Raw genomic sequence first — 17,314 nt, forward strand, 5'->3', positions numbered from 1 at the left:
TTTGAAATTAAAAAGCTTTTAAGCAAATATATATATGTTTAATTAATTTTTTGCTTATTTATATTTGACGTGTTTCCAAATTTTTGCCAATACTATTATTATTTAGTTTTTTATTGTGTTCTGTGTGATTGTGTCTGTACATGTTTTGTTATTCGTTGATTTTTTTCCAACACTAATTATTAAATATTAAAATTGACTGATACGCGAGACGGACGACATTTTTCAATGCTTATGTATCACATTTATTAATATCCAAGTATCCGATATACAATATCCGATGCATATTTTACCGTTCTCGTTTTAAGAACTGTTGAAAGATGTTTGGTATTCCCTTTCCCGCTCAGAAAAAATTTAACATTTGTCACTCTATCACAAAAAACTTAAGCTGCACTAATATGTATAAGACATTTCAACTTTTCCGTCTCTATTTAAGCTATCGCAAATTATGTAAATGGCTTTTTAAGTACATCATTTAAATGACATAGGTGTCAGAAGTTTACAAAAATCCCAGTTGGAAATAAATTTTTAATAGCAATTTTTAATTTATAAATAAAAGTTGAGATCTAAATAACTAATTTTACATCGACTATCTAAGAGTTAGGCTCGGGTGTTCAAAAGCTATCTGCAAAATCTACTAAAGCAAAAGTACATCTTTCCAAGTATAGATTTTATATCGGTTTTTAGTTATTAAATATAAAAATTCAATTATTTACAAAAATTACATTATCTAACTGTTAATTTTTTTTTTTTTTTTTTGTTAGTTGTTGATGTTATATGTGTGCTTTGAAGTTGGTATGTGGTGTGTTAATGAAATAATATAAAGTAGGGTGGTATAAATGCATGAAAAAGAAAAGGAAGTGGAATATTTTTGTTTGTTTAAATAATTTTGTGCAATACCTCCCGAATCCGTGGTCGATCTGTCTTTTTTACGCTTTTTCTTTTTCGAGACATAACCGTAGTTATCCCGAGCGCTCCACCCCGGATATAATTCCATATGCAATTGTCGCTCTTGTCGAGCTTTTTCGTAATATTTGCTCTGCTCTTCGCGGGATAGTTCGTGCCACTACAAAAATATATTATAATATTAAAATAAAGAAGGTAATTAAAACAATTCCATTAGAAAATAATATATTTCTCTAAAATTACTTAATTGGAAGATATCAAGGATTGGATAACATTTGCTGCACTTATTATTTTTTATTCAAAGCTTGGTAAAAAAAACTCGTGTAAATCCCGCCAAACTAATCTATATTTGGGATAAAATATAAATTATTTAATTGAGTATATATATAGTCTTACCCGACGCCCTAATATCTGATTAATCGCCGCTGATTCTTTAAGTGTACATTCGGCCACCACTTTGGCTCTCATCTCCTTCATATACAGCATGAAGGCATTTAATGGCTTCTTGATATGCGGCTTTTTCTTATCATTTGATATATCTTTCGAAGAGTCATTCGATTGATTACTCGATGTATTTTTTGTATCCAAGTTTCTGAAATAAATAAATAAATATACAATATAATCAACGAGATACAATAAATATAAGCAATACCGGAATATTAAAGTAAAATTTAATTAACAAGTCTTTGTAATATAATTTAAGGAAGGACAAATATAATGCATATGGGCAATTCTCTTTTTTGGTTTGACTTTATTACGTTTATTTATTTCATTGAATTTTAATCACTGACCACACGACATGTGGTACTCGACATTATTTCCAATTACACTTTTCATGTTGAGTTGAACATTTTGAGTAAATAGAAGATCGAAACAGTTATTTTCGGCCCTACAAAATATTTATATTCTTTAACACCATCAACAGCCTAGTCGATCTAGTCATGTCTGTCTTGTCCGTCCGTTTGTCTGTCTTTTCAGTCTATCCGTCCGTCCGACATTTTTTCCGTCCGATGTATATAAAGATCATATAATAATTTGGTTTTAAAATTTATATTATACATTTAAATGCTAAAAAAACACATACAAAACAGAGTTTCATTACATTTTACCTATACTTGTTATGTTTACAGTTTGACAGTTTTACACTCCCAGCTTAACATTTTCTCTACATCTACGGATCGCTTCTATGGCAGCTATATGTTATAATTGTCAGATTTTTATGAATTTTATACCAAAATTCTACAATAATAAAAAAAATCGTATATCTCAGAGTAGATGAAATAACGTCGAAAAACAACGAAGTTATAATTTTTTTCCTATTAATTTCCCGATTGTTCCAATGGCAGCTATAAGATATATTCGTCCGATTTTCATAAATTTTTTATCGAAATTCTGAAATAATATAAAATGGCGATATCTAAAAAATGGTGCAAAAATGTTCAAAAACAGCAAAGTTATAATTTTTTTTTTTCCAAAAATTTTTCGATCATTTGTATGGCAGCTATATGATATAGTCGTCCGATCCCGTTCCGACATATATAGCAGTGAGAGTATATAGAAGACTATATGCAAAGTTTCATTCAGATAGCTTTAAAACTGAGGAACTAATACATAGCATATAATAATTCTGTTTTGATATTTATATTATAAATTCAAATGCTGAAAACACACAGAAAACAGAGTTTCATTCCATTTTACCTATACTTATTATGTTTACAGTTTGAAAGTTAAAGTCTTACATTCCCAGTATTACATTTTCTCTACATCTATCGATCGTTTCTATGGCAGCTATATGATATAGTTGTCCGATTTTCTTAAAATGTATACCCAAAATTCTGAAATAATAAAATAAGATTATCAGGCCTGCTCCGGTAATCGAAAACGGTAAGATTTTTTCGTTTTCGTTTTTGAAAACGGGAAATTGGTGTTCCGGTAATCGAAAACGAAAAATTTTTTGGATTTGAAAAACGGGCACCTTTTTCTGGCCGGAATTAAAAGTAAATTCTGAAAACGAAAACGGTTCGTTTTCGCCCAAAACGAAAACGAAAAAACTTTACGATTACCGGAGCAGGCCTGTATATCTCAAAGTAGATGGAAATACGTTGAAAAACAACGAAGTTATAATTTTTTCTCTTAATACAGCTATAAGATATAGTCATCCGATTTTCATTAAATTAAAACCGAAACTGAAATAATTAAAAATAGCCATATCTGAAAATTTATTAAGATATATTGAAAAACAGCCAAGTTATAATTTTGTTTCTAAAAATTTGTCTATTATTTGTATGGCAACTATATGATATAGTCGTCCGATCCGGCCCGTTCCGAGATATATAGCAGTGAGAGTGAGAAGACTACCATATATGCAAGTTTCATTCAGATAGATTTAAAACTAACTAGATTGCGTAGAAACGGACAGACGGACGGACAGACGGACATGGCTAGATCGACTCGGCTGTTGATGCTGATCAAGAATATATATACTTTTTAGGGTCGGAAATGTCTCCTTCACTGCGTTTCAAACTTCTGACTGAATCTACAATACCCTGCAAGGGCAGATGTAAAAATTAAAAGTTGTGAATGTAAAACTGAAATAAAAAATCTGTAAAAATACAAATATATAATTATTAATTTAAATTATTGGTCAATGTATTCCTAACGCTTCAAATTAAAAAAATTCGCATTCAAATTTGATCAATTTGAGCATTGCTTAATGTAACTACGTTGACAAAAAAAATCATTTTTGAGAATTTTAAATTTTTTTGGCGCGGTTGTATAAAATGGAGAATTACCCATATATTGATAAATTTGATTATTTTAATTACATGTTCTTTAGCTTTGTTCCATGATACTTGGTACTTAGATCAAACGGAGCATCTATCAATATTTCAGCTTCGTTTGGACTGGATCCGACAACATGTTTAAACATATTGTTGGTACAGCTTTCTCTTACTGATGATTTGGGTTTGATAATTGCAGAAAGTTTATCTATTGTTTTGGCGTTAGATAAATATTGATCGCTATTTATTGTTGTCTTTAAATTATTTAGCTTAATTGCATCTGTTGGTTTGATTTTTCTACGATTTTGGCTTAAGCCTAAAATACCAGAAATTATTTCCGTTGAGAAACAATTTAAAGGTGCCGTAGAGGATGGCGAAGAAATCGCATTTAAAAATGCTGGATGCTCGGTAATGTTAGTATTATTAAATAAGCTATGCGGCGAATTCCTAGTATTATCATTTTCTGAAGAAGACAACGAAGCGTATTCTAAAATAATTTCCGCTGCTGTTGTACAATTCTTAACATCTTCCTTATTATTGTTAGAAGAGAAGTTTTTTTTTTTTGTATGCCAAATGCAATTGGGTGAGGTTAAGTCTTCGCCATCGCTTTTACCATAAAAACTATGCGTGTTTATCGCTGACGCTAGTTTTAATATAATATCCTCGATTTCATTTAGTGTTTTGGGTTTACTATCGTTTTTTTTAAGATCAATTGGTTTAATTTCTTCACTTTCTTCTGACAAAGCTATGGCCGCTAAAGCCATTATCGTATGCGTTGCAGTATGACTCGCTTCTTCGGACGACGACAGACCCAAACGTTGTAAGCTCCTTAGGTAGTATAGCTCCGAGCTGGTCCATTTATTGTACAAACGCTTCACTTGATCCAATATCGTATCAATTGCCTTGCAATTGTCTTTTAATTGTCTTCGAACTGTTGCCTCTAAAGCTGAATCTGCAGTGTTTTGATCAATTCCATTAGTGTTCCCCAAATTATTTTGAAATTTTCCGGACAATAGCGACAGTTTTTCCAGTCCAGTTTTGACTTCGTTGAGTATGTTTTTGTGTTCCTTAATAAACTCGCAAGTGTACTGTAGGTCGTATGATTCTCCATACCTATTATCCTTGAAAGATTTAACATTTTGATCAATATGCACCTTATGATCTAGCAAGTTCCTTTCAGTTCTATTATCAAAAAGAGGTTGATCTTCATATCTTAAGCTGCTTTCGTCTCCATCTCCAGTGGGTAACTCGTTATTATTATTATTATCTTGAGAAGATGGTGTCGGCGGTAAATCTTCTTGTCGTATTATTGTTTTCTTTGTGAAACCCGGAAAGGATTTATTCATTTTATCCATTTTATCCGTTTCGGGTAACTGGTGTGGCTGGAATAATCGAGCATAGAAGAGTTGGGTGGCCAAAATTTGCTGATCGGAGCATTTCTGTTGATTGTATATGCAGGAAAATAATTCGCTTCGATTGCGAAGCATCTCATCCTCTGGACAAACAATTGTTTCTTGTTGTAAAGTTGGCCAGAATTGTTGAGGCTGTCGTAAAAGTAGCTCTGATAATGTGGAAGGTATTTTTTTGGCAGTGTATTCTTCCGACGATGGGTTGTTAATATCTTGGCTGCTACTATTATATATCCTACATGGTTTTATCAGGCTTTCAGTGCTAGGCAAGGCTCCAAATCCAAAAACAGCGTCCCCCACTGCGTTTTTTGTTTGCTTCAATTCACATAAATCACTGAAAGAAGAATATTGTGTTTTGATCTGGCCATCGTCATCATGAGTATTTGGACTTGACTGTCTATCTTTTAAGTCCGTCGATGAATTGGGCATTATTATTGGTTTTCTATAACCAAGGCAATTACTTTAAAAAACTTTTGTTGTATTGTTATTTTGGGTATTAATTAGAGATGAGTTCGACTTTTATTGTAATGTGTTCTTTTAATTTTATTTTTATAAACTTAAAGTGTGATTTTGCGTTTACTAATTTTTCTATTTAACACGTAACTAATCTTGTTTCTCGTCGCATTGTTATTCTTGCAATTGTCTTCGGTTTTCTGTTATTTATTACAGATTTTTCTTCTGTATTTTAAAGATAATTTTATTAGTGGTGGTCTCATCTATAATATTATATATATAAAATAGACTTGGTGTATATTATATATATATAATATATAGGGTATATATGTATATATAAGTCACCCTGTTTATGGCTGCCTGTTGCAAAAATGCTTATTTTAATTTGGTTTGAGCTAAAAAACATAATTATGTTTAGAATTTAGATATTCAACATTTTAAAATATTAATTTAATACATTGGAGGGTTATTTTATATCAAATTTTACATAAATTTAGTAAAAAAAAAAAAAAGTATGTAAAAATAAAAATAAATCTATTGTTTATTTTTATTTAATTATGATTCGGAGTAGATTCCAAGAGTTAAATGAATTAAATTAAGATTTTTATAAGATTTCCAGTGTATTCAAATTTTGCACATAATGTAAATACACGAACGTTTTTAATTTTGTAAAAAATTTAATCACATTTATTTAAAAGTCATTTTAAATAATATATATAAATAAAAGAAAATTAAAAGCCTTTGCATCCATTTGATTATTTTATCTCCGCTCTTAGTTCTTATAACCGCACATAAGGATTTTATTATTGCAGCTTCATTTAATTTAAATATTATTGCAGTTTTTAGTTTAATATCTCTCCGCTTATGTAGATTTTCTTAAAATTGTATATACTGCCACAAACAATATCTCTCTTTTCGGGAATTAAAAGATAAAACTTAACGATGACGAAGCAAGCTCTTTCTCTCGGCGTGAGAGATAGAGAGAAACGAATTACATGCGTAAGAGCCATTGCGCAGGACATTTTCCACGTTGAAAACATTCGCTCACAATAACGTCTAATAATAAATGAATATAACCTAATAAATCCCTAAAGAAAATATTGTCGATTTTGGGGCTTAAGTTAGTTTTATAAAAATATATTTACTCGGTTGTAGTTTTTTTTTTTTATTTAAATATATTTAATTTCTGGGATAGGCAGGACTAGAAAGGCATCTACAAATGTTTATCTACTTGTTGATAGTTTTCAAGGATTAAAATCGAATAATGTTAATCGATTTTTGTAGCTTTATTTGACATCAGTGCCGAAGATATGAGTGAACACAATATATTAGAAAGAAATACTAATAAACACCAGCAGAAATATATTTTTTTTTTTTGAATGTATAAAAAGTTATATTTTTTAAGTTTTATATATTAAGAATCGATCAAATCTTAACAAATCTTTAACAGTAGTATTCAAATACCAACTGTTGTTTTTTTTTTCATTTAGCTTACATGTTGTGTTTACACTACAATTACTTGCAACAAAAGAAAGAAAAACTCTCCAAAAGTCAACTTTAAATTAATTTTGAATATATTTTTAGAACCTCTTTCACATGCACATACTTTGTGTAATATTTTGTTTCGTGGAGAAGAATAATTCGAGTATATCCAATTCGTCGTCATTAATTTATTCTAATTTAGTGTCACTATAAACCACCGCAACCTTATATAGGTGCTAAAATATTTATTTTACTATTTTTGTTAAACTGTGGTGAGCGACATCGGTTCAATCGCCTGTTATAGAAGAGTGTGCTCTGAAGAAGTCACAATTTCACATCTGTCAAAAATAGCAACTGTTTTACACGGATGGGCTTTGTGGTGAGAGGGTACTTAGGAAGTGGTGTCTAAAAAATAGGCTTTTACATGTTGTCAAGCGTATATTGAATACAAATAAAAATTGTTTTAGTTTAAAGGTATTGATTGATTTTGAAATAATAAGCATTTTGAGGAAAACTCAAAATAAAGATAAACAAGAAAGGAAGCTAACTTCGGCACGCCGAAGTTTGTATACCCTTGCAGATTGGTTTTGATGTTTATATTATAGATTTAAATGCTGAAAACACTCACAAAACAGAGTTTCATTACATTTTACCTATACTTATTATTTACATTCCCAGCTTTATATATTTTATACATTTACCGATCGCTTCTAAGGCAGCTATAAGATATAGTTGTCCGATTTTTATGAAATTTATACCAAAATTCTAGAATAATAAAAAAAGCTTATATCTCAGAGTAAATAAAAATGCGTTGAAAAACAACGAAGCTATAATTTTATTTCTATTAATTTCCCGATCGTTACTATGGCAGCTGTATCATATAGTCGTCCGATTTTCATTAAATTTTTAACAAAATTCTGAAATAATATAAAATGGCCATATCAAAGTATCATCATTATGCAAAAATGATTAAAAACAGCAAAATTATAATTATTTTTCTAAAAATTTATCGAACATTTATATGGCAGCTATATGATATAGTCGTCCGATCCGGCCCGTTCCGACATATATAGCAGTGAGAGTATATAGAAGACTATATGCAAAGTTTCATTCAGATAGCTTTAAAACTGACGGACTAGTTTGCGTAGAAACGGACAGATGGACGGACAGACGGACATGGCTAGATCGACTCGGCTGTTGATGCTGATCAAGAATATATATACTCTATAGGGTCGGAAACGTCTCCTTCACTGCGTTGCAAACTTCTGACTGAAATTATAATACCCTGCAAGGGTATAAAAACTATAACTATATTTTTTGTGCCTTATTATTTTATTTAGACTACAACTATAGGTATTGAAGTTATGTTTTAATAATAAGCTAGTTGCGATGTACCGTTACAAATCAGGAATAAAATTGTAAAATACATAAAATAGGTTATTAATATATAGAACTTTTATTAATGAAAAACTAAATTATTTTGTGGTTTAAGTTTTTCTTTTTAATTACTTTGTAAACTTCGACAGGGGGAACAACGGCTGGAGGTAGGTTCTCGGTCGAGTTCGATCGGTGATGCTGACTAATGGTAGTCGGGACCCGGATGTTTTAAAATCGCTTTTCTCTGTTCTCATCTCAGCACACCGGATCTAGCAGTTGCCAGATTCGAGGCAGCGGACGGGAGCGAAGGGGATCGCCTCGGCTTTCATGGCCCATGACGAGCCGGTACCGAATGAGCTGGTAATTAATCTGCTGCAACGTGCCGAAGACAGACAGACGATCCTGGTGCTAGGATGCGACGCAAACTCGAGGCACACGCCGTAACGTATGTAACAAAGGTGGTAACACATTAAATAGAACATGGCTCAATTGCACAATGTCGATGCAACACTCCTTCTCGGACCACAGGTATATTTTCCTTGCCATATCTATCATTCCGCTAAAAAACCAGATACCGAGACGAAACCCCAGTAGAACAGATTGGGGCAAATTCGGTGAAATTGTCTACCCTAAGGTCAGTAAAAGGAGGATAAAGGTACACTTCTCCTCAAAGGTACTCGACAAGGAAGTAAAAGACCTTAACATCCTAAACAACGAAGAAGCAATATCCACTTAGTGGATCAAGGAACTGAGCGATTTCAGGAAGAGAGCGCGGAGGTCTTTTAACACGAGCTATGGAACCAAGGAATGGAAACAATACAAGGATGCGCAAGAAGCATACAAAAAAGCAGTTTACGTAGCTAAGAAGGAGTCCTAGAAGAGCTACTTCAAATCACTAGAAGGCAATAAAGAAACGACAAGATATCTACCAAGGGCATGCTAGCCTCACACTAATCAACATACAAAACGGCACAGCCACAATTATAGATAAAGAATCACTAGAGGTACTAGTGGACACCCACTTTCCAGGGAACCTACGGATGCGGAATCCGAAGACGGCGAAAAACCACAGGCAGATGCACAAGCGAAGAACATCGTTACCACGGACGGCATAATTCCGGCAATGTAGCAAAAAGCTCAAAAAACATCTGTAGATATTTTTTAGCCATATAGGAGGCTTGTGCAGCCTGACAAACATCCCGCTACTGTGACGAGTCGTAATTGAAAATCTCAATGATCCTCTGCTTCCTTAGCGACTCAGGCTGGTACTGAAGGTGAAACAACGGAGGAAGTGGATCGAATTGGAGGCTTTAGAATAGAGCCTCACCACTTCTACGTACCTACCTTGCAAACTTCGCAGACTTTCGCAATTTTCAAGGTGCGATGCAACTGACAATTTCGCAATACTTTCTTGTAATAATGCAAATAGCACTGATAAAATTCATTAATCGTGAAAGAAAATATTTAAAACAAGAAAGGAAGCAAACTTCGGCACGCCTAAGTTTGTATACCCTTGCAGTTTGTAATTGTTCATTAAGAATCCAGAAGTTTTAGTTAAATTAAAAGAAAAAAAATAAAATATATAAAAGTTGTACATATAAATATACATAACTAGCATATAATAATTTGGTTTTGATACTTTTATTATAAATTTAAATACTGAAAACACACACAAAACAGAGTTTAATTACACTTTACCTATACTTATTATGTTTACAGTTTGGCAGTTAGTCTTACATAGTCTTTCTATGGCAGATATATGATATAGTTGTCCGATTTTCATGAAATTAATACCAAAATTCTGAAAAAAGCTAATATCTCAGAGTAGATGAAAATACGTTGAAAGACAACTTAGTTATAATTTTTTCTCTTATTTTCCCGATCGTTCCAATGATAGCTATAAGATATAGTCGTCCGATTTTCAGAAAATTAAAACAGAAATTCTGAAATAATACAAAATTACCATATCTTAAAGAAGAAGAAAAAATGTTGAAAAACAGCCAAGTTATAATTTTTTTCTACAAATATTTCGTAGAAACTGACAGAAGGACACGGCTGGATCTACCCGGCTGTTGATGCTGATCAAGAATATATATACTTAATAGGGTCGGAAAGGTCTCGTTCACTGCGTTGCAAAATTTCTTACCCATTTTCTTGAAAGAAGGCTGGGATAGATATTTTGCCAGAAGTTTTACTACTACTCGTGCTTAACTATTTTTGTGCAAAAAAATTTTTGTTATACTTCAATGTGTAGCAAAAATGTTTGCTTTAGGGCAAAATATTTTGTCTAGTTTTCTTGCGTGTTGCATTGAGAAACACAATTGAGTATTATATAGAAAATCAACTATATATTGCTAACGATTTTATCCGATGTTAAAACATATATATATTTATATTGTACATTTTTTTATATTATTAAGTCAATTAACAACTTTCCATCATTCAGAATCTATAATTGAACATTTTAGACTTGAAGGGCGTGGCCAACCATTTTAAATACTCTTTTTCTTGGTCAAGTGGCTTTTATAGAGAAGTCAGTGGCAGAGGAGTTTAAAATTTGGAAGATATTCAATAAATTAAATAATTAAATGTTAAATTATATTTTTTACACAATTTTACAAGAAATAAACCAATACAGTATGCTACAGAAGATGTATAAAAAAGTTGGATTTTATTTTTCTAATTATTTTACCTTTTAGCCACCTTCAAACTTTCTTAAGGTATCCCCCATCCCAGTAATTTATTTATAGAGCCTAAAGAACAGATTAGAACAAGCTAACAGCGAAAAAATGTAGATAAATTCGAAAAGAATATTTCCAAGTTTCGAAATTCGAATGTTTTTTGGGGGTTGATTGTGAAAATGCGCAGGCGCTAAATTTTAATGAGAAGACCAATGAGAGAGTTCTTGCATATATTCCTTCGAAAGTCGTTTCCATGTGTATTCCCCATACGTATGTGTGTGTGAATATGGGAGGCATTGAAGGAAATCTCCTCCATTGGTAAATTAAAGATGGCGGATGTAAATTTTGCGCCCTTCACTCCTATACCTCTTTAGACTTTTACCCTTTAAATTTAAGCGTTATAAATACCTTTAATATGAAGAAGAAATACTGCTGTGAAATAATGGTATTTAAAAAGCTACTTTTTGTACATTTAGGGAATGGAATATATATATAAATATACATATACATATATACCATAGTTTTATGTCTTATTTTATATTATATAAAAGTTTATGGTATATCCTAAAAAGTCCATGAACTTAAATTATGTTAAACGTAAAATACATTTTGGAGCGCTCCAATTAGGGACCATGGACTGGACTTCACATCTGCGTTAACTTTAAATTCGAGGGAAATGGCGATATAAGAACTTGTAGTTGCGGTTAAAAAAAGTCCATTAGTATTCTCAGATATAAATTTATTTAATGTTAACCGAAATGTGTGAATATATGTGAAATATAGCCTAAAAACGTATTTCCCTAGTTTGCAACGGCGACAATCTTTATCTGTTTGCAACAAATATGCTTGTTGTCACCAAATTTGGTAGCTCTAATCGTTTGTGGCTTCCATAAGCGATGCGGTAATATGGAATTACAATACGCAAAAGCATAGCAAGGCTTTTTACATGGAAACGATCGAACGGTGTCAGACTGGTTGCAAAGAAATTAGTCAAATCAAGTGAGCAAGAATATAAATAAAACTTCGTTTTCATTTTACACTTAAGAATACATACATTATATCCAATTTGGTCAAATGAAAAGAACAACTAACACATAACATACTCACAGTTTTAATTTTTCTGTAAGTTTGGTATAGTTATCTGATTTAAACGAAATTAAAACCAAAATTTTGAAATTATACAAAAACAAAAAAGGAAGCTAACTTCGGCACGCCGGTCATTTCTATAGCAGCTATATAATATAGTCGCCCGATTTGGCCCGTTCCGACTATACTAGCGATAATAGTCAACAACTTTTTAACAAGTTTCATTGAGATAGCTCCTAATGTGAGACTAGTTCACGTAGAAACGGAAACTAAGACGGACATGGCTAGATCGACTGGGCTATTGATGCCGACTATTCTACTTCCATTTTAAGTTGTAATAACCGTTGTTTTTAATTCGAATCAAATCAATTAACTTTTACATCAGCCTAAAATCTATTGTCTTACACGATCCGATAGACTAATCGAGATAAATATACTTTGTGGAGTTTGAGATGCCTCCTTCTGCCTGTTACATAAATTATCAGTTGGACCTACCCTATAGGACTCATGTTTTTTAAGGGTACTGGATAAAGCTTTTTCGAACACATACAACAACTACTACAACACCAACAACAATATATACTCACCTTGGATATCTATTATTCGTTGTTGAATCCTGATGAGAACCACAATCCTGTTTCGAGCTACTCGCCACAATCGCCGAATGCGAATTCAGAACATGATGAGAGGTTGCATGTACTGAAGGCAATAAACTGGGGGAAAATCTAAAAGGAAAGTCGCTACAAACGATATAGAGGTATTTCAGAAATATAAATATTAACAGAAAAGAAAGCAAGCTTCGGAACGCCGAAGTTTAAATACCGTTGCAGTTGGCATTTGAACCATTCAGAATATATATGTATAACATATAAAATTTCAAAATTTTTATTTTTAAATTGTAAATATGACTATATATTTAGATTTAAACAAGAAAGGAAGCTAACTTCGGCACGCCGAAGTTTGTATACCCTTGCAGATATTATTTCATTAAATTTTACCTATACTTATTATGTTTAGAGTTTGACAGTTACAGTTTTACATTCCCAGTTTTATATTTTCTCTACATCTACCAATCGGTTTATATGGCAGCTATATGATATAGTTGTCCGATTTTCATAAAATTTATACCAAAATTCTGAACTAATAAAATAAGCCTATATCTCAGAGTAGATAAAAATAGGTTGAAAAACAAGAAAGGAAGCTAACTTCGGCACGCCGAAGTTTGTATACCCTTGCAGATATTATTTCATTACATTTTACCTATACTTATTATGTTTACAGTTTGACAGTTACAGTTTTGCATTTCCAGCTTTACATTTTCCCTACATCTACCGATCGCTCCTATGGCAGCTATATGATATAGTTGTCCGATGTTTTTCAAATTTATACCAAAATTCTAGAATAATAAAATAAGCTTATATCCCGGAGTAGATGAAAATACGTTGAAAAACAACGAATCTATAATTTTTTTCTATTAATTTCCCGATCGTTCCTATGGCAGCTATATGATATAGTCGTCCGATTTTCATAAAATTTATACCAAAATTCAGAAATAATATAAAAAGGTCATATCTAAAAAATGGTGCCAAAATGTTGAAAAACAGCAAAGTTATAATTTTTTTTCTAAAAATATATCGAACATTTGTATGGCAGCTATATGATATAGTCGTCCAATCCGGCCCGTTCCGACATATATACCAGTGAGAGCATATAGAAGACTAAATGCAAAGTTTCATTGAGATAGCTTTAAAACTGAGGGACTAGTTTGCGTAGAAACGGACAGACGGACAGACGGACATGGCTAGATCGACTCGGCTGTTGATGCTGATCAAGAATATATATACTTTATAGGGTCGGAAACGTCTCCTTCACTGCGTTGCAAACTTCTGACTGAAATTATAATACCCTGCAAGGGTATAACAACGAAGTTATAATGTTTTTTCTATTAATTTCCCGATCGTTCCTATGGCAGCTATAAGATATAGTCGTCCGATTTTCATGAAATTTTTACCGAAATTCTGAAATAATATAAAATGGCCATATCTAAAAAAGGTTGATAAACAGCCAAGTTTTAATTTATTTTCTAAAAATTTATCGATCATTTGTATGGGAGCTATATGATATAGTCGTCCGATCCGGCCCGTTCCGACATATATAGCAGTGAGAGTATATAGAAGACTATATGCAAAGTTTCATTCAGATAGCTTTAAAACTGAGAGACTAGTTTGCGTTCAAACAGACAGACGGACAGATGGACAGACGGACAGACGGACATGGCTAGATCGACTCGGCTGTTGATGCTGATCAAGAATATATATACTTTATAGGGTCGGAAAGGTCTTCTTCATTGCGTTGCAAACTTCTGACTGAAATTATAATACCCTGCAAGGGTATAAAAATAGCTTATATAATATAAATCTATATATATAAAAATCAATTGCTGTTCATTAGTCTCGCTAAAACTCGAGAATGGCTGAACGGATTTATCTTATCTTGGTCTTGAATTATTCGTGGAGGTCTAGGGAAGGTTTAAAAGGTGAGAAAAATTCGAATAATTGCCGGGAAAATCCTCAAAACAGTATTTTTCTATTTCCCATACAAACGTTTTCTAAATAAAATGGAGAGTCAATTTGTAATTTATTACCGCAGTATAAAGTTCAAATTCGCATGCGCGTTGGAGGATCTAATATCGCGTTCCGAAACTCAACAAAAGTGAAAGTGAATCGCGAACGCGACAAAATTGCATAGTCTCACAGCTTCATATAGCTTCGAGAAAATTAATTTTAGCTAACTTCAGTTGTTAATCTGTCTTTTGTTTTTAATAAGACTATATAGAAATCGAAAGATAAATCTTAAGTTTTGTCACAAACGTTAAATTATAAATCTTAAGTTAAATTTCTGAACGCAATCATAATATTTGACATTAGATTTGACAACCAACTAATATGTCAATCCATCCTGTCTGTCGCTTTTCAGTCAGAATGGCAGTTTCGGCAGGACAAGGAGGAATCTTCTTTTTTATGCACTCCTCCGAAACGGCTTTACTGATTCTCATGAAATTTAGTGTGCTTATGCAGTTTGGTTCAACTTGAGAGATAGGATAGCTAAGATCTTTAACATCATGGCAGTTTCGGCAGGACAAGGAGGAATCTTATTTTTTTATGCACTCCTCCGAAACGGCTTTACCAATTCTCATGAAATTTAGTGCGCTTATGCAGTTTGGTTCAACTTGAGAGTTAGGATAGCTAATCATGGCAGTTTCGGCAGGACAAGGAGGAATCTTCTTTTTTATGCACTCCTCCGAAACGGCTTTACTGATTCTCATGAAATTTAGTGTGCTTATGCAGTTTGGTTCAACTTGAGAGATAGGATAGCTAAGATTTTTTACATCATGGCAGTTTCGGCAGGACAAGGAGGAATCTTATTTTTTTATGCACTCCTCCGAAACGGTTTTACCGTTTCTCATGAAATTTAGTGTGCTTATGCAGTTTGGTTCAACTTGAGAGATAGGATAGCTAAGATCTTTTACATCATGGCAGTTTCGGCAGGACAAGGAGGAATCTTATTTTTTTATGCACTCCTCCGAAACGTTTTTACCGATTCTCATGAAATTTAGTGTGCTTATGCAGTTTGGTTCAACTTGAGAGATAGGATAGCTAAGATCTTTTACATCATGGCAGTTTCGGCAGAACAAGGAGGAATCTTCTTTTTTTATGCACTCCTCCGAAACGGCTTTACCGATTCTTATGGAATTTAGTGTGCTTATTTAACCAAATCTTTATGCTTTGCTCGGGCTATTTTGTTGATGAGTTTGCACCAAATTGGTTGAGCGGTTCTTCACGTATTACATATTTTGTAATATATTATTTCAATAAATCGCATTTCGTCAGAATGTCTTTTCTTTTATTGTCATTTGTCATTCATAATTATTGTTTTGTGTTTATAAGTGGTGAGTCTCTAAATTATCATTTGAAATACATTAAGAAGGTAAGATAATATTTTCAGCAAAATGCCACCGAAAAGATCGAATCTCAACAACGTAAGCAGCAGAGTGGCACGACGCAGACGTTTCGAAAGAGCTCATCAGTTGCCAGAACAAGTCAATACAAGAAATAGAGCTCAAAGAATTAGGACAGCAGAAGGTCGTGCACAAGAATCCCAGGAACAGCGTAGCGAACGTCTGCAGCAGAATATTACGAGAATCAGGGCGGCTCGAGATAGAAACATAGATATGTATAGTACGAGCACAAGTACGACAAAGGCAGCGGAACAGTCGCTCATTAGTTCGTACATCATTCGTTCGTCTTGCTTTTGAATATGCACCAGATATTAACTACTTTGCGCATTCAAAAATTGCTATCGGTGGAATGGACAAAGTATGTCAATATTGTCAGGCGTTTAAATTTCGGAATGAAACTGCCGGTATGTGCTGCGCAGCAGGAAAAGTCGTTTTGCAACCTCTACTTGCTCCGCCAGAACCTTTATTATCCCTTCTTGCTGGAAATTCAAATGACTCAAAATTATTTTTGCGTAAAATACGCAAATTTAATAGTTGCTTCCAAATGACGTCATTTGGGGCCACTAAAATTTGTGATCTTGCATCCGATGGACGTTATTTTGAAACTACATTCAAAATACAAGGCCAGATGTACCACAAAATTGGATTATTGATGCCTGATGATAATCCGAAATTTCTTCAAATTTATTTTATGGGCAATTGTGAAGAGCGCGTAACGACCCGATGCCAGTATCATTTTATTGAACAAGCAGAGGAAGCGGTTTAGGAGTCTATAGCGAACAAACATAGTGACAGGAGATTTTTATATATTAAGATTACTGTTGAAGGTTTAATATTTTATTTACTGACAACTCTGTAATATGCTCATTGTTTCCGTATTGTTTCCTACAAATAATATGCATGACAAAACAGTGTTTGCCGGGTCAACTATAATTAGTACGGGCCCAGCAAAGCGGGTCGGGTCTGCTAGTTATAAATATAAATGCTGAAAAATGTTTATGTCAACTTGCACTATTACATAGTGTATTTACAGTTTTTTTTTTTTTTTGTTACAGTTTCTATGGCAGCTATGTATATAATATAGTCATCCGTTTTTCAAAGAATTAAAATCGAAGTTCCTAAATA

The 17,314-nt window shown here is 32.9% G+C and overlaps 1 protein-coding gene across 16 annotated transcripts in view; it reads right to left on the reverse strand.

Moving 5' to 3' along the window:
- pan (transcription factor pangolin) overlaps positions 1-17,314 on the reverse strand; it is a 66,593-nt gene that overhangs the window by 15,594 nt on the left and 33,685 nt on the right. For 3 of the 16 annotated variants that reach the window (XM_041776712.2, XM_041776711.2, XM_070287583.1), the window contains 3 exons: positions 12,759-12,911; positions 1,300-1,495; positions 898-1,063 (listed from right to left, as the gene is read on the reverse strand). In XM_041776712.2, the coding sequence (XP_041632646.1) occupies positions 898-1,063; positions 1,300-1,495; positions 12,759-12,911 (515 nt within the window). Of the gene's footprint in view, positions 1-897; positions 1,064-1,299; positions 1,496-3,728; positions 5,703-12,758; positions 12,912-17,314 lie in introns of those variants that run through there. The other 13 variants (XM_070287581.1, XM_070287584.1, XM_041776714.2 and 10 more) reach the window with 12 other exon arrangements.

This window comes from Drosophila kikkawai, chromosome 4 (assembly GCF_030179895.1).
Source record: "Drosophila kikkawai strain 14028-0561.14 chromosome 4, DkikHiC1v2, whole genome shotgun sequence".
Taxonomy (NCBI): Eukaryota; Metazoa; Arthropoda; class Insecta; order Diptera; family Drosophilidae; genus Drosophila; species Drosophila kikkawai.